The 25,796-nt window shown below is 40.8% G+C and overlaps 1 protein-coding gene across 1 annotated transcript in view; it reads left to right on the top strand.

Moving 5' to 3' along the window:
- Positions 1 to 25,796, top strand: part of LOC126159497 (neuroligin-3-like) — a 357,313-nt gene that overhangs the window by 267,435 nt on the left and 64,082 nt on the right. The window contains exon 10 of the mRNA XM_049916554.1: positions 2,101 to 2,219. Coding sequence (XP_049772511.1) covers positions 2,101 to 2,219 — 119 coding nt within the window. The remainder of the gene's footprint in view (positions 1 to 2,100; positions 2,220 to 25,796) is intronic.

Here is a 25,796-nt window from a genome sequence, read left to right on the forward strand (position 1 = left end):
ATGTGTACCACCATCTTTTACGATTCTTAGACCAAGGGTTAGCGATGATTAAATTATGTTACATGCAAAAGTTTGCCATACAGCTTCCTCTAACATTTCTTTCCCCCAGTCTGTACTCACCATTTTTCTTTCCCTTCCTTTTTCTACTATCGAATTCCAGTTCTTCATCAGAGTTAAATTCTCGTCTCCTTTAACTACTTGAATTATCTCTTCTACCTCATCATGCATTTCTTCGATATCTTTATTATCCGGAGCTATTTGACTGTAAACTAGCACTACTGTGGCAGGCGTGGGCTTCTTATCCATATTGGGTACGAACGATAACGTATTCATTAGTCTCCTCATAGTAGGTTACCGACATTGCTATTTTTTTATTCATTATTAAACTCACCCCTGCCGTACCCCTATTTGACTTCGTATTCATAACCCTGACCAGAAGTCATGTTCCTCCTGCCATCGAACTTAACTAATTCCCATTATATGGAACTTCAACCTATCTATTTCCGTTTTTAAATCTCCTAACTCACCTGCCAGGTTATGGGATCTAAAATTCCATGCTCCCATCCTTAGAGTGTCAGTTATGTTCTTCCTGATGACGACATCCTCCTGAGGGACCATCGCCCGGAGATCCTAATGGGAGACTATTTTATCTCCGGAATATTTTACCCAAGAGGACGCCATCATCATGTAACCATACAGTAGAGCTGAATGTCCTCGGGAAAAATTAAGGCTGTAGTTTCCCCTTGTTTTCAGCCGTTCGCAGTACGTGCACAGAAAAGCTGATTTGGTTGATGTTACAAGGCCAGATCAGTCAGTTATCCAAACTGATGCCCCTGTAACTACTGAAGAGGCTGCTGCCTCTCTTCTGGACCTATACATTTGTCTAGCCTCTCATCAGATACCTCTCACCTGTGGTTGTTCCTACGGTACGGCTATCTGTATAGCTGAGGCACACAAGCAACCTCACCGACAGCAAAGTCCATGATACATGAGAGGGTGAATCCAATAGCAGATATAAAAAATGAATATACATGCCTAACAGGTGAAGACACATAATGAGAGACCATGTGAACACAAAATTGTACATTAATTTTAGTTACAAAAAAGAAACAGAGAGAAATCTCTTGGAAAGGAGCTATAAGGCATTCTGAAGAAAGAAAACGAGAACAAGGATGACCGTTTGAGCCCGAGAACGTGTAGAGATCCTATGTGTCGGTGAAACAAACTAAGATGTAATGACTTAATTAGCAAACGGCAATTAAGTATAAACCTGGAACTATAATTTGCCTCAATCATGACTTAAGATTCACTCCGTTATTACCACAAAGTACTAAACGTAGTTAAGGAAGATGATGTGTTAGCAAAACATTTACTTGTTTCGCAAAGTAGCCCCACATACTTGTCATGAAGGGACTGGAATAAGTATGTACCGTTTACAAATTCGTATCGCGAGAAAGAGCAACATTTTCATCCTCCTATTAAAGAAGAGGTAGGCTGACGACGTTTTCAACACACAGAAGAATGGAAGTTTTCGTTGCCATCTCCACTGTTGGTAGCGCGGACTCACTCGAGAATGCTCCATCACGCTTCAGCAACCACCCGAAAAGTGCCTTGCTCACACACAGACTTTACTTGCAAAGCGCTCTGCAATAGCTGACATCACATTCACAACTAAGACAAAGCAAAGCGGGCTACGTATCTCAACTCAGGTACGAAACGCATCATAGTAGTGTTGATATCGATTGTAAGAAACGCAAAGTTGCGTTTAATTTTCCACATCGATCAGTTAATTCACTGTAGTCGAATCTCAGTATGGTTCCTAGATCACGACAACAACTCCTTCCTTCTTAATTACGGCTTCGTTTCCAACGACCTCACCGCCCTCACACTCCCTCTTATTTCACTAATACGTAATTTGTTTGCCGGCTCATCTTTGGTCGTTAATGTTTTTACTTTATCTTTCTTTTGTTGAAGCCACTGCTAACTCCTGTACTTGGAAATAGCAGTTTTGTTACTTTTCAGTTTTTTCCTCGTTTCACTCGTCCGTCATCATATTATACCCGATACACTGTGAGGATGTACTTTACGGTGATGTTACAGGAATCCGAACGAGCATCAGAAGCAGGAGCCGGTTTTGGCGGGCTCCAAAGAGCGGAATCGTTTCCGAAGCATCGTCTGGGACGAGTACGACGCCGTGCATCAGAAGTACCTGGAAATCAGTGAGTAAACTCTCTCCACCCATTCTGGTAATTTTTCAAGTCTAATCGCGAAACGATGATATCTTCTGATATATTTGTTTCTAAAATGAAACACTTACTTCACCAAAGGTGTGAAGACACGGTATTTCGTTTAGCATAAGTCTGAAACAGGACAAATTCAGAGGTGTGTTGCAACGTTGGTCCGCAACTCGCTAAATATATACTCTGTAAATTTTTGTGCAATAAATGGTGAAAGATAGTTCTTACCAATGTAAGGGATTTACTAACCTACGTCATTCGCGTTTTATTGACGAACGACTATCTATATGCCTCGGGATTTGACAGAGTGACGGAAGTATCCTGCAAAAACTGTAAAAAGATTTTGTGGTAGGCTGAAAGGACATAAGACTAATAAAAGACTTCTATATTAGACAGAAAGCGGTACTACGTTTTGCCGAAGAGGAAACTGTTGAAACTAGCATTGGAATTGTTTTAGAAAAGGGTGGTGTTTGTTACCAACGCTTTTCATTACTTACGCTGAGAAACTATCAAACAAATCATTAGAAATAGCAAGGGGCATGACAGGACGACAAAGGATAAAGAAAGTTAAGTACGCAGCTGATCAGACGGTGTTGGGTGATTCAGAGGAATGAAAATCATTTAAGATGGGTAATGGCAAAAGTGTGTGGTTTGAGGATAAACGTAGGAAAGACGAGAGTAATGAGAATAAGCAAATAAGAAACATTCTGCGGCAACCACCGTTCTCAGACGATAAGTTGTTATGTAATTCTTGAATAATTAACTAACTGAATCAATTTTGAATCTTTACTCTGTGGAATAAGAATTTTCTATTAATGCTTATGACCTTGCATATGTTATTTGTACTCGTTATTTGGGGAACAGTTTTAATTTTGTGTGCTTTAATATGACTGCAAAAGTTGTTGAAAGAATCTTCAGTTTGCGATAAGTACGAGGGTTGTTTTTTAAGTAAGGGCCGTTTTTATTTTAAAAAAAAGATACAAATACTTTTGTAAAAAACTTTTATTTTCTGATTCTACACACTTTTACCTATTTTTCTACATAGTTGCCTTGTTTATTTAAGCACTTGTCATACCGTACAACTAAGTTTTTAATTCCCTCTTCAAAGAATTCGGCCGCCTGCTCCGACAGCCAAGAGTTCACGGCCGCTTTCACTTCATCGTCGTCATTGTAGCGCTGTCCGCCAAGATGGTGTTTCAGGTACCGGAAAAGGTGAAAATCGCTAGGAGCAAGGTCGGGGCTGTATGGTGCATGGTCCAAAACTTCCCAGCCAAAACAATCAATCAAATCGCGAGTCTTTTGAGAGGTGTGAGGCCTAGCGTTATCGTGCAGGAGTAAAACTCCTTTTGTCAGCATGCCGCGCCTTTTGTTTTGAATTGCTCTGCGGAGCTTCTTTAGAGTTGCACAGTAGGCATCTGAGTTGATTGCCGTTCCTCGTGGCATTAAATCCACTAGCAAAACACCGCGCTGGTCCCAGAACACAGTTGCCATAATCTTGCGCTTTGACAGCGTATGTTTGGCTTTGACCTTGACGGGTGAGGTTGTGTGTCGCCATTCCATCGATTGTCGCTTGCTTTCGGGAGTGATATGGGATACCCATGTTTCATCTCCAGTGACAATTTGTCTCAACATGTCATCCCCTTCTTCCTATTAACGAATCAAATTGTCCAATGAAGTGGCAAATCTCTTCCCTTTGTGGTCCTCTTTGAGGAGTCTGGGTACCCACCGAGAACACAGTTTCTTAAAGTTTAGGTTTTCAGACACAATTTTGTACAAACCCGATCTTGAAACATGTGGAAATTTCAAAGAAAGAGTGGAAATTGTGAATCTTCTGTCCTCATGAATCTTTGTTTTGACTGCAGCCACCAAATCATCAGTGATCACAGAGGGCCGGCCTGAGCGTTCTTCGTCATGGACGTTTTGACTCTCTAACCCATTGACGCACTTTACCTTCACTCATTGCATTCAAGCCATAAACATCTGTTAACTGACGATGAATTTCTGCAGCTGATAGGCTTCTCGCGGTCAAAAAACGTAACACTGACCGTATCTCAGAGCGGCGGGCGATTCAATAATAGTAAACATTGTAAAGTAGCACAGCGATGCGTACACGTCAGCTACAGAGCTGCAACTTGCAGCAGTGTGAACGGGAAGGATGCCGGCAAGTGGCGCGGTGCTTGTTGCGGCGTCCGCGCGAACTGCGGGACTATACGCGCGAACGGCCCTTACTTTAAAAACAACCCTCCTATTTCTGAGCAATGAATCCCATTGACATTGTGCTAAAGTGTGTCTGGATCCGTCTTCTACACTTCAAGGGGTAGTGCCTGGAGCCAGTAACGAGTTCAGTTTACCTGCATCATGACTTCAAATCGTGGTTGAGTGCGCCGCTTCTTTCATGATGACGTGACTATAAATTTTCGTTACTGTATCTTTTTATGCAAAGATTGTTAAATTAAAGAAGAGATCCACAATTAGGCGTTTCCTTGGGTTTAAATTATTATTGCTCACTTCTTCTGTCCAACAACTGTTAACGCAGAAAAACTAGTACCGAACGCAGATCCTTGACCAATCATCTTAGACAATTTGTCGAATATTTATAGAACAGCTGCATTTGTTTCATTAATTTTGCTCTGGTCTTCCTTGAACCGTCGACATCTTATTGCAAATGTTAAATTTATCAATTCTTCACTGGCACTCTCACGACATTCCTGTCACTGCTACCGTCTGACTCACACTTCCGTGGCAACTCGTCGGCCAGGTGCATCTACCTGCGTTCCACGCTGTGGTCGCATGAACAGTACCCAGGTGCTCACATTAACAAATTATGCGCGTTTTACGTCACTGTCAGATGAGCTGAATACTCTTCTCAGCAATTCCAATTCTTTATGGTACTTTTACATTTAAACAGCTACATCAGAAGAGCACTGAGTTCGGGAGCCAATTCAAATACTCATTTACCTATAAATAATTTTAATCATCTGAAGACTAATTAAAAGGAGTGGTGACATCTGAGATGTTTAAGGATATGGTTACCGTAAAAAATGTCAAAACATCATTGGAAGGAAAGACATTGAAACAAGCAAAATCTTGTAGGAATTTAGAAAGCCTGGTGGCCGAAAGTGGAAGCTGTGTGAAGGAAGGTAGAAGTTGAATATCTGTGAATGAAAGAGCTTTTGGAAAAATGAGGATTGACTCGCAGCAAAAGTGATTACGGTAAAATTAAGAAAGGAATTCGATAATTGTTTAGCCTCGTGTGTTACGTGACATGGCGACGAATCGTGGGCATTTAGTAAGAAAAGGAAAACCGTTTGGGCGGTTTTGAAATGCGGTTGCCGAGAAAATGATGAAAATGGAATTAACTGACATATGACGAATGAAGTCGTATTTCTAAGAAAGCAAGCAGTCAAATAATTAGTAAAAATGATACAAAAGATGAACAAAGGTATACTAGAACACATTCTGTGGTGAAATTACCTGCAACGGAGATTCATCGAAGGAAAGATTGCTAGGAAGAAAGTAAGTGACGATGAAGATATGGAATACTTGATGGTGAAAAGAATGGGCGAAATTACAGGATTTTACGGAAGAAGCACAAGGCAGAGGACAGATGAGAGCGTCAAGGTGAAAGCTGTCGTAAAGGCATCCACATACAAGAGAAAAGATAAGCCTCGGTGCGTGCCTAGCCTCTCTTATTTTTTCTTATTATGCCAAAGCGACATATAAAACGAAGATAGAAGAGTTACTCGAACATCCCCCTCAAATACCTATTCTTAAACCTTACGAAACAGGCTTTCTCGAGAACAACGTCGTCTCTCTTCACCAGGATCTGTGTAAGGCTTCCACATAGGCTACACAAAGATGCTACTATCCTACGTGAAGGTCTCATATGTTTTTTATGACTACGTAAGAACACCATACTCGGAAGTACATGCACACCACCTTCTCTCAGAACCCCCAGGAAATACCTATATCCCATTCGACTCACTACTACTGATTCCGCTTTTTTACTTCATTCGATTTCCTATCATTTCTTAATATTTAACATAAACATACCACTGTGGTGACGGACTCCAGATGTTTTCCAGTAATATGGTAGTCTGATAATACTGGGTTGATGTTCCTTTGTCAATCATACACTTCCCCCACATTAACAGAGAACTACCATTAAGTGCATCAGCTGGATATATGTCGTTCTGCGTTCCCGTAAATTCATCCCGCTGCAGTACTTCCCTACGGACAACAGCTCATCACCAAATAATCTGAGTGTGATGATGACTGCCCTTTTCAATCTATCCCAGGCATTTTCGATAAAGTTCATGTCTGGAGAACATGCTGGTCACTCTAGTCGAGCGATGTCGTTATCCTGAAGGAAGTAATTCACAAGATGAGCACGATGGGGGCACGAATTGTCGTCCATGAAGACGAATGCCTCGCCAATATGCTGCCGATATGGTTCCACTATCGGTCGGAGGATGGCATTCACGTATCGTACAGCCGTTACGGCGCCTTCCATGACCACCAGCGGCGTACGTCGGACCCACAAAATGCTACCCCAAAACAGCAGGGAAACTCCACCTTGCTGCATTCGCTGGCCAGTGTGTCGAAGGCGTTCAGCCATACCGGGTTGCCTCAAAACACGTCTCCGACGATTGTCTGGTTGAACGCATATGCGACACTCATCGGCGAAGAGAACGTGTTGCCAGTCCTGAGCGGTCCTTTCGGCATGTTGTTGGGCCCATCTGTACCACGCTGCCTGGTGTCTTGGTTGCAAAGATGGACCTCGTCGTGACCGTCGGGAGTGAAGTTGCGCATCTTGCAGTATATTGCGCACAGTTTGAGTCGTAACACTACGTCCTGTGGCTGCACGAAAAGCATTATTCAACATGGTGGCGTTGCTGTCAGTATTCCTCCGAACCATCCACTGCATCCCTTGGGCGGCCTGAGCGAGGTATGTTATCGACAGTTCCTGTCTCTCTGTATCTCCTCCATGTCCGAACAATATCGCTATGGTTCACACCGAGACGCCTGGACGCTCCCCTTGTTGAGGGCCATTCCAGGCAGAAAGTAACAATGTGGACGCGATCGAACCGCGGTATTGACCGTCTAGGGAAAGTTGATAACAGACAATATGAGCCGTGTACCTTCTTCCTGGTGGAATGACTGGAACTGATCGGCTGTCGGACCCCCTCCGTCTAATAGGCGTTGCTCATGCATGGTTGTTTATATCTTTGGGCCGGTTTAGTGACATCTCTGAATAGCCAAATCGACTGTGTCTGTGAGACAGTATCCACAGTCAAAGTCTATCTTCAGAGTTCTGGGATCCAGGGTGGCAGCTCGTGGTCGTGCGGTAGCGTTCTCACTTCCCACGCCCGGGTTCTCGGGTTCGATTCCCGGCGGGGTCAGGGATTTTCTCTGCCTCGTGATGACTGGGTGTTGTGTGATGTCCTTAGGTTAGTTAGGTTTAAGTAGTTCTAAGTTCTAGGGGACTGATGACCATAGATGTTAAGTCCCATAGTGCTGAGAGCCATTTGAACCAGGGTGATGCAAAACTTTTTGTGATGTGTGTGTAATAACATTAAATTGGGATCAAAGTATTTCCTTCTCTTATATCCATTCGGACTTCGAGGAACTTCGTGACAGCATACATGTATTAATTCTGTTTCAGAAAACTGCAGCCAGTTCGTGTATTGTTTCATGATCTTTTCGCTCAACCAGTTTATTGTTCATTAACACTTACGACTGAATGCTTTTCAACTTAAATCGTTGGTAGTATTTAAAGAGGGACATAGAATGTTGTTATTATTAACATATCATATTACTCCATCTCTGTTAAAGTGAAAGGACTGTACAGCAATTAGTATCACTATTCAGTTATCCCCCAGGAAGGATCGTGAACATATTAATGGATGTGGGTGAACAAAAAAAGAGTCAGATATACACTGCATTGTTCAGATATACACTGCATTGTTCACTCATAGCAGTTACCCCTTGTAAAGATAAGTACATGTTAAGTGTGTGGAATGTGGAGCCTTCTTCAGAGTGTATAATGTACCTTTAGCAGTAGAGGGAACGATCATCGCAATTTTTAAATGAATTATCTGGTAGCTCCGTAAAATGTCTGATAGCTTTCGACAACACTTACACAAAGGGCGACCAATAGTTCATTACATGGTCACACAACTGTGATATCTGTTGGCGATTGGCGAAATTTATTTTCGGTTATTAGTGATAGTATGATGAAGTGGTTTGTTCTAGTACCACAGTAACCAGCAGTATGATAATTTTGGTTTTAATCGCTGCCATGAAGTGTTGAAGATTTTACTGACCATTAGAGTATTCCACCCAAGTATGAAACTCTGCGTGCGCATATTTAAACCGATGAAGATGTATGAAAACCCACCATGAAAGTAGCATAATCGGACAATAACACATCTGAAATTACTCCGTAAAGTCGTTTATGAAGATAAAAGTCAGAAAATTGCGACTCATGTGCTGTGTTTATAATTCTGTAATAAATATTAACCTCACTTCAAATTTTAGTGTGACTTACTGCTATCCCTTAAAGATGCTTCGTAATCATTATCCAGCACTGACTGAGGTAGAAAAACATCACCAACAAAAATTTTTCGTCGCACATGAGTCAAGAAAAATGTGCTATCTCACATATACAAAATGGAGTATCCTTTCAGTTCCGCAGTGAGGAAGCTTATGGAATGGTAACGAGGTATGTATGTTCATTATTGTAAGGTAAATTATATCCAATGAAATTTTATGGAAGCCTGAAAGGACATATCATCTCATTACGGTCAAAATATTAGTGTAGTTCGGAAGACTACAAATTACCCAGTTAATATGATATGCAACATCAGCAACCACATCCCCGAACTAAGAGATAAAGTCAGAACGAGGAAATATCCACATCTGGTGTGTCACTTGTCATCCTATATTTCCCTCTGGCCTACATTTAACGGTACTACGAAATTCTTTGACTTTGACCATGAATATTCATGGGAGACTTCTCGTTTCTTTATGACAATACAGTCGACTTCGAGCCATGTGAGAAAAGGAAACAGTTTAGAAAATTATTTAGTAACCCGTTCCGGAATGATCCACGGCAAACGGAACACAAAGCTAATTAAAACTTGCATACCCCAAGATGAAATCACGTTTGTGGAGTCTCAGCATGAATGAAAGACCTTCTGAAACAAAACAATTAACAGAAGCGAAGTTTACTATCTGTGGGAGTTTCTCAGCCAATTAATTGAAAAGTTGCAGGAAGTATTAAAAATAACTCATTACTCGAATAAATTATGTGCTTTAGATTCACACATACCACTATAAATAAAGACGAAAGCATCAGTACAGGTCCAGAAATATCGATTTCATTACAAAAAAATGAGAAACCGGTGTATTTTGTATTTTAATAATAATAATGCATGTATCAGAGTGAGACGATATTCCTCGCATTTCGATCCGTTTTTGTGGAATTACTTGCTGAGTACACGGCCTTAATGCGACTGGAAACGTCAAGAAACTGCTGATTTATTTTTCGGACGTCGTCTTCTGACATGTGCTTTATAAGATTCGTTTGAATGAGTTTGAGTTTGTAACATCTAAACATTGTAGAAATATAGATAATTTTATTATACTTATGTATCGAAATTTCAATTTCTGTTGAGAAATCAGTTACAAAATCATTTATGGTGTGTTCGTAACCATTCATACCTTCACTACAAACAGCATTGGAATTACGTGACACTAAAAGGCTAGCAATTGCCTCGAAGCTACGTAGCTGGCAATAATTCTAGTTTTGAACAAGGACATTCTGAATATCATTCTGACAGGTTATTTGTAAATCTAATCAGTTACAGAGGGAGATACGTATCTCTTTTTAAATTATTTCATTATGCTGAAGGAAATACTGCAGTCAGCAATTCTATAACCAAAAAAGAATAAAATAATATTTAATTACTTCGTTTTTCAGTCCTAAAAGGATCTTTTAATTATTTTATATGAAAATTTGCTGTGTTGATTCAGCAAATAATATTTTGTACGCATAAAATAAGTCTGTTGGCCTAATTTCTGTGATTGATGTATTTGTTTCCGAGGACGTAGATTAAATCGGATTTCGTGATATGAATGCATATGTTCTGCGTGTGACCCGCAGTTAGTTTTTGTTTATTTAATTAGTTATTGTTAACATAAAGACGCTACGAACTAGCTAAACTGTCGCGTATGGGGGACTCACAGAACTCTACGCCTTGATGAAATCACTTGTAAGCCGTAATATTGTAACGACAAAAATACGATCAAGTTCAAATCTGAAAGCAAGATCGTCATTTAAGTACAACACTTAGAACCGAAAGCACGTTTATTACTGACACCAAACTACAGCCAGAACTTAGCTGACCTCTTGTACGGAAAGTGTAGCTATGTATAGAAACTACAAATATTCTAGGACGCTGGAAATTGATAATATATCAAATATTCCAGAATATACAAACATCATTAAGGCGACATATTCATGAACACTCAAGAAATGGTAAATACTGAATAACAAATAATTTCTAGCGGTCGGTTTCGTAATAGGGACTCGCAGCACGCCAAACAACGATGCCAGCGCTTGCGTCATTGCACCCTGTCCCGGTAAAATAGCGACCCGCTGTTCCAGGAATTCTCTTTGGAGTCGACTACAGCACCCGGGGTCTAGATCTTGTCAGAGGTTCTCTGTATGCCAACGCTGGCGGATCCTCGCGCTCTGCTCGTGTTATTACATACTTGTCACTACGACGGGCATCGAAGGTAGCCCTTCCCGTCGTAGCTTAGAGGTTGTCGAGTAGGTCTTCAGTTTCCTGGAAACTCCCATCGTCAATCTGCACCGCTGAACTTTAGTTGGGCTTCATACGGAGATCATGGACGGCGTCTCTGCGTTTTCGTCTTCTTGATGACGGGTCATTGTTCTCGACTTCATATGTGACGACTGACAAGCGACGACAGATACGATACGGCCCAATGTAGCACTTTAGTAACATTTCCGATAGTCCCACTTTCCAGACAGGCGTAAAAATCCAAACCAAGTCCCCAGGACTGTATCCCACTGGTCAGTGCTTGGTAGTGTAGTGCTCTCCGTTCTTCTTCTGGACGTCCAGGGTCCTTACGCGAGTCAGTTGTCGTTCTACTTCGATCCTGGTAATGAGTTGTTTGACGTAGTTATCCTGAGTATCGTCAGTTTGAAACAGGACCAACGTATTCATTGTCGTTTTGACCTAGCGACTGTGAGAATGTATGAGAATGTCACAATGCGCAATATTGTATCCCAGTCTCTCTGATTGGCGTGAACGTACATCGAGAGCACGTCTGTCAGCGTCTCATTAATTTGTTCTGAGAGGCCATTCTTTTGTCGATGGCAGGCAGTTGTCATCCTGTGGATGATGTCGCAACGTGAAATTAGGGATTCCTCCGACACTAGTCTCGACTGGAAAGACTTCTCCACGATCAGTGATTGTTATTATTTACTAATGTGATAAATAAATAAAAACCCTTTTTTCCAATTATTAGTGGGCGTAGCACATGCGACAGAGTTACCAGTTCTAATACAAATTGTAGCTGCTGTTAGGCAGTCTGCTTATCGCCAATACATATACTGCAACCAGCCAGTTGCAGCACCTGACTGTTTAAGATCTTTGAGAGTGAGACTAATTCTTATGTGTTCATACGTGGCTAATGATATAGGGTGACAGTTCTTGAACTATAAGAGAAAAACGTAAATCACCTACAAACTACGGCGTGCGCACAGTTTATTCAACATGTAAACGTCACTACAGATACTCGATTTAGGTTATGCCATGTTCGATATGCCTATATGCCTGCTATCATTGGCGATGACGTGGAGTAGACGAATAGCGAAATTCAGCATGACCCGCTGAAGTGTCGGAACATCCATGCTGTCGATGACCTCCCGAATGTCTGTTTTCAGCTCAGTAATGGTTTTGGGATTGTTGCTGTACACCTTGTCTTTAATATAGCCCTACAAAAAGTAGTCGCATTTGTTCAGATCCGGAGAATATAGCGGCCAATCGAGGCCCATGCCAGTGGCCTCTGGGTATCCCAGAGCCCGAATGCGGTTCTCAAAGAGCTCCTCCAGGACATCACTCTCCTGCTTCGATGGGATCGAGCTCCGTCTTGCATGAACCACTATTCATCTAAATTAGGGACACTTTGGGGATGAAATCATCTTCCAAAACCTTCACCGTGCCATCAAGGAATGTCGCACCGATTATTCCGTGACTGGACATTGCACACCACACAGTCATCCGTTGAGGGTAAAGAGACATCCCGATCGTGAAATTCGGATTCTCAGCCCCTTAATGTGCCAATTTTGCTTATTGACGATCCTATCCAATTGAAAGTGGGCCTTGTCGCTAAGCCAAACTATGCATGCGCATACTAATTCCCACCGTGCCCCGCTGCCAACCGTGCAGTTTGAACGTCCTAACGCTAACGTTCAGTAGTTACGGCGACTCTACTTCATATTTTTCAATAATTGTCGCTATGGAGATACGAGGGTCTCCCAGAAAGTAAAAAAAAAAGTTTTAACTGAATAAAAAAGGAAAGAAAACACAAAATTTAATTTACAAAATTACAACGCCTTACTCTATTTTCAGTGTAGTCGCCATAACTGTCAAGGCATTCTTTTTACTATGGAAAATTTTTCAGTTCTCATGTTGTACTCCTCTACCGCCAAATATTTGAGCCATAGTATCATTTGCTTGCCGTCTTCATCGTTTGCGAACTGTTTTCCATCCAAGAGGTCCTTTAGTTTCGATAATAAGTGCAAGTCACTTGGTACCAAGTCGGGGCTGTAAGGAGGATGTCCAAAAACTTCCCAATTAAGACGTTGAAGTACCGTCTAGTTCCGTAGGAGCAAATCGAGGGGGAAATCTCCAATTTAATTTTATCCATATTTTGCAGCTTAAAACGTGACTGTATTCAAAACATTGAAGATATGAATTAAACAACGCCTTCAGTCACAACTTTTTCGTGTTTTATTAACTACACGATGCGTTTCGGACCCTGTGGGTCCATCGTCAGGTGTACTTAGTTTTAATACATGATTTATTTCTTCTCCTGAATGAGGTGAAATGCATAATCCTGTCACGAAAAGGTTTAATGTTAGGTTATTAATTTCGTAAGTCGAACACGGAAAATAATTGCAGAATAGTGGAAAATGAACAGTGTAAAATTACCACATAAACTCCAAGGTCATAGAATGTGTCAGTCATGTAATTACAGTAGAAAAGTAATAACAGATAACATAAAAGCCATAAGTTTATGTAAACACAATCAACAATATAACACAGGAATAAACTTAATGTTTTAAGGAATTCCTCGGCAGAATAGAAGGAATGACCCACGAGGAAACTCTTCAGTTTAGAGACGAAAACGCGTGGATTACATTTATCTTTATAAGATTCCAACTCCAATCGATTGGTATTATTCACCAATCATATTGAGTGCATGGACGCCCTCGAAACCTACTGTATTTGATGTGTGACACATTACGAAACGAGCACTCTAAAGTCTTGCGACTGACTGCAGAATGATTCCAATCTCACCAACGCACATTTCGCATAAGGGCCGCGAGGGTAAGACAGAAAAGACGGGTAGTACGTCGCTCTTTCTCCCCCCAATCCTATTGCTAGTGGAACAGGAAAGGGAATAACTAGTAGTGGTATACGGTTCCCTCTCCATGCAGCATCATATGACAGCTTGCGGAGTATGTATGTAGATGCAAATGTAGACATAGTTGTATTCCAGAACTTAGGTGTCATAACCGAAAGTGACGTCCTGATCACGTGACCAACTTACAAGCAAAATATGGTCTACTCTTTGGACTATCATTACATTCTTTATAAATTATTCATATACATTCTGTAAGTGTATAAATGTGATATACGGTATTATTTAGAATCCGAGCAACTCACTCATTACTTAATGACGGCTTTCTTTAAGTCTATGTTCAGTAGCCCTAATGTTTGAGCCTGATGCTGCCACGGAAAAAAGGCTGTGAAAAAATTAAATCTGTAATACTTTTGTTGATTACCCTAGACGGCCAGTGGATGTCGGGAAGGGTAGATTTAATCTTGCCTCCATGATTTTCGTGTGCGCCTAACAACGTTATAGCCCCGAAATTCGTTATTTTAGTTATGAAATGAGTACAATAATTCCATGTTTGTTATTCCAGAGTATAAGTGACCGCAGCATTGTTTCTTCCTCCCTACATCCGTGAATAATTGCTTACATTGTTTTCGAACTCTTGTAAGGTATTAAAATGCACCACTTCTCACCTGGTATGTGTCCGCAGCCTTTACGTGTGATAATTTCCTCTTCTAATTCGCCTTCCTATGGCTGTAAATTTTTTTAATCGTTTGGTCGATCTAATTCGTTATCTACTTTCGCATGTAGTTCAGGATTCAGAAGGCATCCGCCTGTCATCATTCAGGTTTACATTTTGTTATATAGTTTCTGGATATGGGGTTTCACGAGGTTTTCCCACCATCCAACCACGTTACAAAAGATAAGTCCGGTCGTTCCACGAGTAACGAGCACCGAAATGTAACATTATGCGTTCTACTTCGAGCATGTTACAAACTTAATTTCCAGTATCTTCTACCAATCATTTTTGGACGAGATAGACCTTTCGCGTTTACTGTGTGGTGGTTGGAGAAGCTATTATGTTTGATGTCGTAACCTTACACATCGAGTTCCATCGCGTTGTAGTTTCTATAAAGCCTAGATGCTGCTACTGCCAAAACATACACATAATAGCAAGTGGCGCAACCACGTCTTTCATGGTCAAACCTTCAATCATGTTTTGTGTCCGACTACAGAAGGGTGTTGCGACTTCTGAATCAGTCGCCATTAATAGGTAATTTCGATATAAGCATTTTATGGCTATTATATCATTTTAACTAGATCCTCAATTGAGGGAAATAAATGTTTCCCTGCTAATATATGGAGTTTTTGTATAATACTTACGTCACTGTGGTAGCCATTCCCTCCTGTTTTATAGGTACATAATTAAAAATTTAGGCTGATATCCCAGCAGACATTTCAGATGCTTAACGTAGATGCGTAACATAGATTTCAAACAAGAGACCATATACAATACACCTTACAGTCACTTTATGTAGTGGAGTATTTCTGTGTGGTAGTACCACCTGCCTTTAACAAATGTTCCAATAACTGAATACATCTGCCTGTTCTCCTTTTTTTTTTTTAGTAGAGTATTGGTATGTAGTACTACCTCCAGCGACTCTTATCATTACGGCAGAACAAGTGTGGTGCTACGTTTAGGAGTATGTGTTATACTCGAAAGGAACGAATGCTAAGTAATATCCATATTTTTGACCTATCGTGGAGAAAAATATCCTGGATTGAGAAAAAATCGTGTTTACTGTAGCTTTCCTAATAGGGCACTTACTTGCAATACCCGTGTCGTCTACACGTAGCTCTTGCAGTCAATCCATTAAATTACACATTTTTAACCTCCGTCTGTTCCACTTCATAGCGAGAACGTATTTGTTCCACTGCGGGACTTGTTAAACATTAAAAAAAAGTATTGGACGGCGCCAGGCATCTGGCGGCTACTAGGTAGATAGCGTCGTGGTAACGCTTGATTACTGCGACGATGGTGATTCCGCGGCTGAGTTGATCGTGGTCTACCACATGGCACTGTGGGTAGGCTAACGGTGTTGTGGGTGATGTGCTGTGGCCATTCCTGAGGATCTGTGCAAACGTATATCTCTGATAGAATGTAAACTGTGCAGAACGGCCGAAACAACAGTTTGTCCTGTATGACCCCCACGCCTAAATTAAAATGTAAAGTAATATGATTAAAATAAACAGCATCGAACTCGTCTTTATTTTTGTGAAAGTGCACCCACGTGTGACAACAGCCAAAATAAGTACGAAATGAATACTTTTATCCCCAGCGAAAGTACAGAAATATTTTCTTCCTTTTTCCATCAAAATACGATAATATTTTTCAAATAATTTTTATTTATATGCTTTAAGTTCTACATGTATGTTATCTTTGTATGTTATCTTTCCCATGTACAGCTATGCATTCGTCAGATTCAGGACCCACACGCAGATGACGCTGCATGTACTTCTCACAGTGTCATTCAGTACAGTTTTCACTCTTCCACTTCATTCGCTCAGCAGAGAACGTATCACATCGTATATAACTTCTGGATGTTTGTGACACTTCGATTTTTTAACAATACACTATGCGCCATCTCCCGATCCAATAGTTAAAGTACGGTGCCCACGAACACGGTTATTATGGAGGTACTAAGATGGAAGCTGGTTTTATGTTACTGCTGCTGGTGAAAACATTCACAAGTAGCATAGCTGGAACTGTTTCCCGCTCCCTAGCCAAGCAAATTTTAGCTGCAAGCAAATATTTCCTATAAGAGTGTTAATTTATGCCGATAGGGGGGCGCTTTATGGTATAAACATCTTTCTCCCAGCGGCAGTAAACATGTTTATCGTATACATGAAGATTTGAATGCTTGATGGGGTGCATGAGCACATACCAAGGAGTAAGAGGCCATCCGGTGAAGCCAGCCTCGGTGGCCGAGCGGTTGTAGGCGCTACAGTCCGGAACCGCGCGACTGCTACGGTCGCAGGTTCGAATCCTGCCTCGGGCATGGGTGTGTGTGATGTCCTTAGGTTGGTTAGGTTTAAGTAGTTCTAAGTTCTAGGAGACTGATGACCTCAGATGTTAAGTCCCATAGTGCTCAGAGTCATTTTTGAACCATCAGGTGAACCCTCAGCGCCACAAACGAATTTGTAAAATTTCCGATATTACCATAGTTCGTATTTCGGCAAGAGTGAGAGGATTCCGGGGTTTTCATTTCATCTGTGGAGTATTTTCCACATTGTGGTCTACCATTATTTTGTCGATTATAGTAGTACTTTGTTTCTCCAGGTGGCCTTTATAGTCTTTGGCTTCACGTGCGTCCTTCGTCATCCAGTTAGAAATCAATATATATAAAATAAATGTAACCGTGGTTTGCATGTGCAAGCCGGTGAAGCAGCTGCGAATCGAGTACCGAAGTGGCCGAGGCAAATAAGAATATTCCAGTGTTCCACAAAGAATATTCTACCATTTTCCAGAATGTTCGAGAATGTTCTCGAGTGTTCTGAAATGCCCTCGAATGTTGCGTAATACCGTACTCCAGAGTGTTCTAGATCCCAGAGTGTCGTTTAACGTTTTCATATGGTCCTGAATGTTTTAAAATGTTCTGAAATTTCCTAGAAAGTTCCAAAGTTATATTTAATGTAATCTAATATTTTTGAAAGTTTGGAATGGTCAAGAATGTTTTGGAATGTTTTCGAATGGTTTGGGATATTCTCAGTGTTTTATGAAAACGTGAATAAGAGAGCGATAGATTGCTTTATTTCAAATTAGGGTAGTGTTGAATACGTCTTTGGTTTCAAGAGTATTTTTGAACATTCTAAAGTATTTTAGAATTGTCATTTTTACGACGTTCTCACATGTTCTCGAGCTATTCGGGATAGCCTTAGAAAACAAATGACAATGAAGACCAAGAGAAGCATGCGTTTTTCAGCTAATGACTGAATAGTCGAAATGCAATTTTGGTCTGTAATGCTAGCCTCCAAGGGCTGCTTATACCACATCGGCATGTTAACATCACTGTGGAAGTATGTAAATAATACGGGATTTTAAAGTTTTACATTCATCGGTGTTATTCACCTGGTGTCTACCGAATGCTGTAAATATCTGACCTGGGTCATTCGACACCCATGCTTTGTACATTTTGATAACCGTATTTTGATTGTACCCAGTTTTATGTATTATGACAGTCCACCAGCGCGGTTTCACTCTTAACGTGGATAACTTCAGGATACCGGGATTCCGTAACTGTCCATCAACATCATGAAGATAAGTCTGTACTGACGTGAAATTGATAGTTGTTGATAAAGCATCTTCATTCAGCTATGCTGCATTTGGAAACACCTCATCATTCGTGACCTTTTTAATTGCTATAATTTTTATATTTTGAAGCGTTAGTATTGACTGGTTCAAATGGCTCTCAGCACTATGCGACTTAACTTCTGAGGTCATCAGTCGCCTAGAACTTAGAACTAATTGAACCTAACTAACCTAAGGACATCACACACATCCATGCCCGAGACAGGATTCGAACCTGCGACCGTAGCGGTCGCTCAGAGTATTGACTGGTTTTTATTGTTATTCACAACGTCTCTGAGCTGTAGTTGCTCTCTCCAGAAAGCTGTAATTTTGGTCAATAAATATGTTTAAAGTTGCAGGCGAAGTATGTTGTCATTCAGAAATTACCGCTGGTCTGTGGGCCTAGTTCAATGTAAGTTAATGTATTTTTCAATTTTTTTTCCATTTTTCGTTGTGATTGTAAGTATGTTTGCTGAAATAATATTATGGTCAGTTTTGTCTACGGTTGCAGTGTACCTCAGCAGCTCTGGTCCCACTTCTAACTGAGAACGCTTCTTGTTTTCGACGCCCAGATCGAGTGTCGTGTGACGCGAGGAACGTGTTTTCGTTCACTTGTGAAGAATGGTAACTTCTGCCACACGACCATTGCGAGATGGGGGGCGGGGGGGGGAGGTGGGACCAGGCGTGGAATGTTATAAGCTCCCAAACTGGAAATTATTTTCTGAGAAAAGTTGTCAGGAAAACTTCTTGCGGAATGTCGGGAAATGAATGCTATGGAATGAGAACCCCTCCAATGATAGTTTATATAAGTTTGTAGGGCGAGAAGACAGAGTTCGACGGTGAAATATGTTGGGGAAGGCAGCGCCTTGAGCGCAAGTTTCGAGTGGCTTCCGCAGGGGGGATGGAGCAGAGTGGGCTGGCGCCCCCCACTCGGGAGGGCGGCGTCGACCGGAACTCCGTCATTTCACAGCTGATTTGCGACCCATTAGCGGATTCCACGGCGCCTGCACTGCCAACTTTAGCCACAGAACCTGCAGCCACTTACAGGAATCGCCGCTACCTTTCCTGGCGCCCTCGTAACTGCCTATACTCTGGTTTTTCTCGGATAAGGTGATTTGTTTCTTCACAGCATTTTGCTAAACTTGAAGTTGAATCTCAGCGAAGACCAGACAATATTCTACGAAACCTTGGCATTAGTATCTCTGAGTTCCCACTACAAAAGGACGCTTAAACGATCACCCTTAATTCGCAAATTTGTAGGACACACAGGGCCTGTACGATGCAATAAGCTCAGTCTGTCCTCCTCTAGTTACTCATAGCATTTTACTATTGGCCTCTAGTGCAGCTTAAGCTATACGTGTAAGGCATTATCTTATTATAAGATTTTAAAAAAGTATCCTAAAAATTAGTTACAATGAGACAAAAATAATGAACAAACACCGTATCAAAACGCAAAGGGTACAAATTATCAGTGATCTAACGATGCAGTAGTAGACTTACACAGTAATACTCAGTACTCGGATAAAACAGTAATTAATAACATCAATCCAGAAACGCTTATCCAACATTGACAAAGCACTGTGTGTGTGTGTGTGTGTGTGTGTGTGTGTGTGTGTGTGTGTGTGTGTACACACCAGTGCAACCAAATATGACGACTCCATTCTCTGTTCGTATGTAGATATTAAAAAAAAAAAAGGGAGAATGAAGTTTTTCGCCTTCCGAAAGGGCTTTCAGCGCGGAAAGTTTCGACTATCGAAACATCGCTAAGATGTGATGTTATAATAAGCGACTCAGTCTCACGTTGCAAACACAGACAAAGGGCGCTGCCTTTTACCACTCCATCCACGAAGTTACTATTGTACAAGGGCTTTGAAGTAAGAGTACACAACTGTTACTTGTAAAAATCAACTGGTATGCAGGGATTGTGGGTAATGAGGTCACCTAAATGGCAAAATCGCAGTACAGATACAGTTCAGTTGCGGATTTAATTGCTGCAGTCGGAGACTTTGTGAGAAATGAGTGGAACAAACAATGCGAGACACAAGATCGGCGCAAGGACAAGTAGTAGTTGAAAGTCTACCTACACGCACCCAAGCAACAATAGTACGCTGTAAAGTGGGATATGATACGTAACTCCATTGGTAATCGGAACAAGGGGCGATTCGTAATGATCGTCGGAATGAACTAGTAATTTGTGGAAAGGAAGCCCTTTAAATTAGTACTTGCTCTGTTGGTATACCCAGAGCCTAGCACAGAAACTTAAATCATATAACGATGGAATGGGTTGATAAAAGGCAGAATAAAAATCAACAGAATGGAGCTTTGGAAAACAAAGTTCTGATTTTTATGAAACGCAAAGTTTGCAGACTAAGTATGGAGAAAACCGTTCAAAAAACCGAGGGTTGCTTAGCTAGCGGTGGAGAGGTGCATTTGGGGTGTTGCTAAGAGAAAGACAACAAAACCAATAGTTAGATTATGGAGCGATCTGTGTTTGAAGATCAATGTGATAGAAATGAAATGAAGCGGGCAGGAGACACAACACGACGAAGAGATAATATTTAGACCAAGGAAATTGCTTGTTGATTACCAAGAGATAACAAAAGTCCTAAACAGATAGCTGAAGGAAGGTGAGACAATTGCATTACAAAACATTTCTGAGTAACAAAGAGGTGTCCATCGGAGCACTATAATACTTGGAAGAGCCTGTAGGAAACATTGAGCACTGGAATATCCGTCGTTGGATATCGATGATTTTTGTGGTAGGCCTTGTGAACTGGTTGTGAAGCTGTACAAGATATTTCCCTGTATTCCTGTATTGCTAACGGAGGACGAGTCAACATCAATTGCCAAGGAAATATTCCATTACATTGGAAACCACATTTTTCCCATTTGTAAGAATCATGGAGAAAAACATCACTGAAATGATCACTGGATAGGTTGAGAGAATGCTTCCTGAAGCATCAAGGGATCGTATTGGAAGGAACTGTGGGTGCAGGAGATGGGCGGATAAAAATTGTAGAGGGAAACCAATGCTTGATTACACAAATGAGAATAGAAGCTACAGCAACTATGTAGAGATGTAGAGGCTTGCACAGGATAGACGAGTGTGGAGAGCTGCGTCAAATTAGTATGTGGATAGAGGACCACATCAATAAAGTTTCTAAGGACGTCATGGTTGTTTTGTTGAGTCATACCGAAGAATATTTTCGTTACATTTCTATTGAGCTTGTGGAAAGATTTGATATTAGGATTGACATTTTTTCTCTTAAGCTATATCTATCTGAACGGAATGATCGAGTACTAGCGGTGCGGACAACTGTTGAAGCAAAGAGGGAATATTATCCTTTTTCATTTATTTTTATTTATGCGTTCGTTTTACGTAGCGGAATTAGAGGTCCATCTTACACCTAACTAGGCATCCTTGAAATGACGTAATTGATGTGATTAAACTGATAATAAGACTAAAACACGAAGAATGGTAAATAAAAGCCTGAATATATAGTAACAGCAGTTTCATACATACCACATTTGCATGCAAAAATTTTTCGTTAAATGATTTCCCTTGCACACGATGCGTTTTGGAAAATAAATCCAGTTTTAAGTGGTAGTTTTATTGCCGTGGCATCTTAAATGCAGTGACTTCTTTATGTGAGCTCGCGTATCATTTTGGTGCTTGGGGATAATGTAAACCCACGTAATTGTAATACTTGTAAAAATCGAGCTTGGCAGTAGCAAACATTTTTGTGGTGAAAGAAGTAATTTTAAGTAAGAAAATATTAATAATGAATAAATTTACGTTTGTCACATACAGAAAAAAAATTCCTTCTTTTGATAGTGAATGTTCATTTCTTTCCAACCAAACGTGTTTCACCTGTGTACACAAGTCACTGAAAGTTGCATACAAGCAACATAGATGAGCAAGAGAAATAAAGGATAGCACCAGTGCTGCCATGTTTCTAAATTCGTAAGTTAGAAAAGAACTGAATATATTGAATATCCTCAATAAAATACAATAAAGTAGGAGAAACGGAAACGGTGAGTGGAGGAAGATAACACCTCCTAATAATCTTTAATCCAGTTGGGGGGAGACGAGGAAGGCCGAGAAAGTGATGGGTACCGTGATGTGCAGTGTGCAACTGGAAAGACTGTGTGTAGTGAGCTGTACAAATGTCGCTTATAATTAGCGGAAACTTGTACTGTGTGAATCTAGAGCCTACCGAAGCACCCAAGAGCACGTGGAAGGATTAGAAAAATGAAAACCAGTAATGAAGTCTGGTACAGATAGGCGAAACAAGTTTGGTTAGAAACAAAATAAATATTAGGCTGCAAAAGACGAAATTATTCTTATCTCGATGATGAACCTAACTGAAGCGAAAATTCGGGAAATTGTTCCAGTTATGAACAACAACAACGAAACTGTTGGTAACGACCACGTTTAGATAAGTTGGGACTATATTTGGGTTTAGGGATGGTAAAAATGTTACTAATCATAATAAGGCCAATCTATAAAAGAAAGAGCCAATATCAACCTAAGAAGTTTGACACTCAGAAATTAATTAAAGAATATAATTTTAGGACACTTTTGGAAAAGAGAACACCTAAAACATGGGAACAACTTCAAAAAGGCATAGTACAGACAGCAGAAGGAACCATTCTCCTTACCAAATAATGGAAATATGCCTGGTGGAATGATGACGAACTAATCCTAACAAGACAACGATCTTGGAACATATAGAATGCAAATAAAAATGATAAAAATAGGAACTCCCTAAAAGAAGCCCAGAAGCAAACATCAAATGGCCTTATCAAAGTACAATACATGAAAGACCAACTAGCATCATCGAGCGAGGTGATGCAGTGGCTAGCACACTGGGCTCGCATTCGGGAAGACGACGGTTCAATCCCACGTCCGGCCATCCTGGTTTAGGTTTCCCGTGATTTCCCTAAGTCGCTCCAGGCAAATGCCGGGATGGTTCCTTTGAAAGGGCACGGCCGACTTCCTTCCCCGTCCTTCCCTTATCCGATGACACCGATGACCTCGCTGTCTGGTCTCCTCCCTTTAACAACTCAACCCAGCTAAACCAACTAGCATCAATAGACTACAACTTCAAACAGAACAATGCTAGGGGCTTTTACAAAACTTTCAAAAGTAGCTTAAAGAAGTACACTCCACCTAGCCTATTTTTCACGGACCCAAAAACGCAGAAAACTACATATAATAGCACAGAGAACTATGGAATACTTGCCGAATACTTTGAAGAACTATATAACTATGATCCACCGAAAGAAAAATTTAATTTCGATATTTTAAACCCAACACCACCAGACTCAAAGCCGCCAACGACTGAAGAAATGAAAGAAATCATAAAAGACATTAAAAATAATAAAGCACCTGGAGACGATAATATAGTTGCTGAATTATGGAAGTACTCTAGTGACAACGTGATACAATGCCTATCAGAAATACTCAAAGAAATCTGGACGACAAACAGCTTACCACCAGAATAGACATCTGCACTAATACATCTGTTACATAAAAAAGGAAAGAAAACACCAAGGGGAATCTCCCTCTTACCAGTGACCTATAAGATCTAAGTCTAAGGCGCTTTTAAAAAGAGCAGAAGAAATACTTGAGAAACAAATAAGGCCGCGCGGGATTGGCCGAGCGGTCTAGGGCGCTGCAGTCCTGGGCTGTGCGGCTGATCCCGGCGGAGGTTCGAGTCCTCCCTGGGGCATGGGTGTGTGTGTTTGTCCTTAGGATAATTTAGGTTAAGTAGTGTGTAAGCTTAGGGACTGATGACCTTAGCAGTTAAGTCCCATAAGATTACACACCCATTTGAACATTTTGAGAAACAATTATGGCAGTATCGGGCTGGATTTAGGAAGGGAAGGTCATGTGCAGTGCAAATATTGAACTTAAAGAACATAATACACATGGGGAAACCAGGAATTTAAAATACGTAATTACTTTTGTGGATTTTAAAAATGCCTATTATTCAGTTGACAGAAATACACTGCTTGATATCTTAAAAGAATTGTGACTCGATACTAAATCAACTAAATAATTAAAGCAACTTTGGCAATTAGAAAAGCGAAAGTAAAATTTAGGGGAGACCTCTCAAAATCGTTTGAAATGAAGTCAGGTGTCCGACAGGGAGATTGTTTGTCACATGTGCTTTTCAATTGTGTGTTAGAGAAGGTAGTTCGAGAATGGAGGAAGGCCATCAGTACTAAAGAGATTCAGCCAGGAAGGAATCCAAACAAGATCACTGTCGGCTGTTTAGCTTTCGCAAATGACATGGCGTTATTTACAGATTCACTAGATAATATGCCGGCCGGAGTGGCCGAGCGGTTCTAGGCACTTCAGTCTGGAACCGCGCGACAGCTACGGTCGCAGGTTCGAATCCTGCCTCGGGCATGGATGTGTGTGATGTCCTTAGGTTAGTTAGGTTTAAGTAGTTCTAAGTTCTAGGGGACTGATGACCTTAGAAGTTAAGTCCCATAGTGCTCAGAGCCATTTGAACCATTTTTGAACTTGATAATACCCAAGAACAAATAAGAGAACTGCAAAAACAAGCAGCTAAAGTAGGACTACAAATATCCTTTGGGAAAACAAAGTTCATGACAAATATGTGTGATGCTCCTCAAAATACTGCAGTTGACAACAATACAATACACCAAACAGATTAATTTAAATACCTAAGAGAGTGGATTACATACAATGCAAAAGAAAAGACAGCTATAGAAACTAGAGCGCACAAAATGAAAAGAGTGTTTCATATGACCAAAAACGTTTATAACAAAACATCCGTGTGCTGGAGCACGATAAGAGGACACTACCAAACAGTGGCCAGATCTGAAGCTCTGTATGCGGTAGAGACACTTAATCTAACAAGAAATGGAGATCTCGAGAGACTATAGAAGGTCGAAAGAAGAATTTTAAGGAAGATACTGGGAGCTAAAAGAACGATAATGCTGAACTCAGCTTAAGACGAAACGGAGAGCTATACTGGAATACTGAAAAACTGATGTAATGACGAAGAGAAGACTACAGTTTTTTGGGCATGTATTCAGAATGGATAAGAAAAGAGTTAGCTGTCATGGTTCATAGAGACTGAACAGGACATGGAAAACGCTGGAACTGCAAAAAAAAAAAAAAAAAAAAAAAAAAAAGAAAAGAAAAAAGAAAAGGTTCAAATGGCTCTGAGCACTATGGGACTTAACGTCTGAGATCATCAGTCCCCTAGAACTCAGAACTATTTAAACCTAACTAACATAAGGACATCACACACATCCATGCCCGAGGCAGGATTCGAACCAGCGACCGTAGCGGTCGCGCAGTTCCAGACTGAAGCGCCTTTAACCGCTTGGCCACAACGGCCGGTCTGGAATTGCAATAGCCGCACTATAAAACAGAACACATTTCAGAAGGCAGTTCAAAAGGCAGAATTTCAGGAGAGAAAGAAAACAACTAAACGAAAGTGGACTCAGATGAAAGGGAACAACACTCTAAAAGGATGAAGGAAAATTGGAAACTAAGGAAATCTAATACAATG

This window comes from Schistocerca cancellata, chromosome 2 (assembly GCF_023864275.1).
Source record: "Schistocerca cancellata isolate TAMUIC-IGC-003103 chromosome 2, iqSchCanc2.1, whole genome shotgun sequence".
Classification (NCBI taxonomy): Eukaryota; Metazoa; Arthropoda; class Insecta; order Orthoptera; family Acrididae; genus Schistocerca; species Schistocerca cancellata.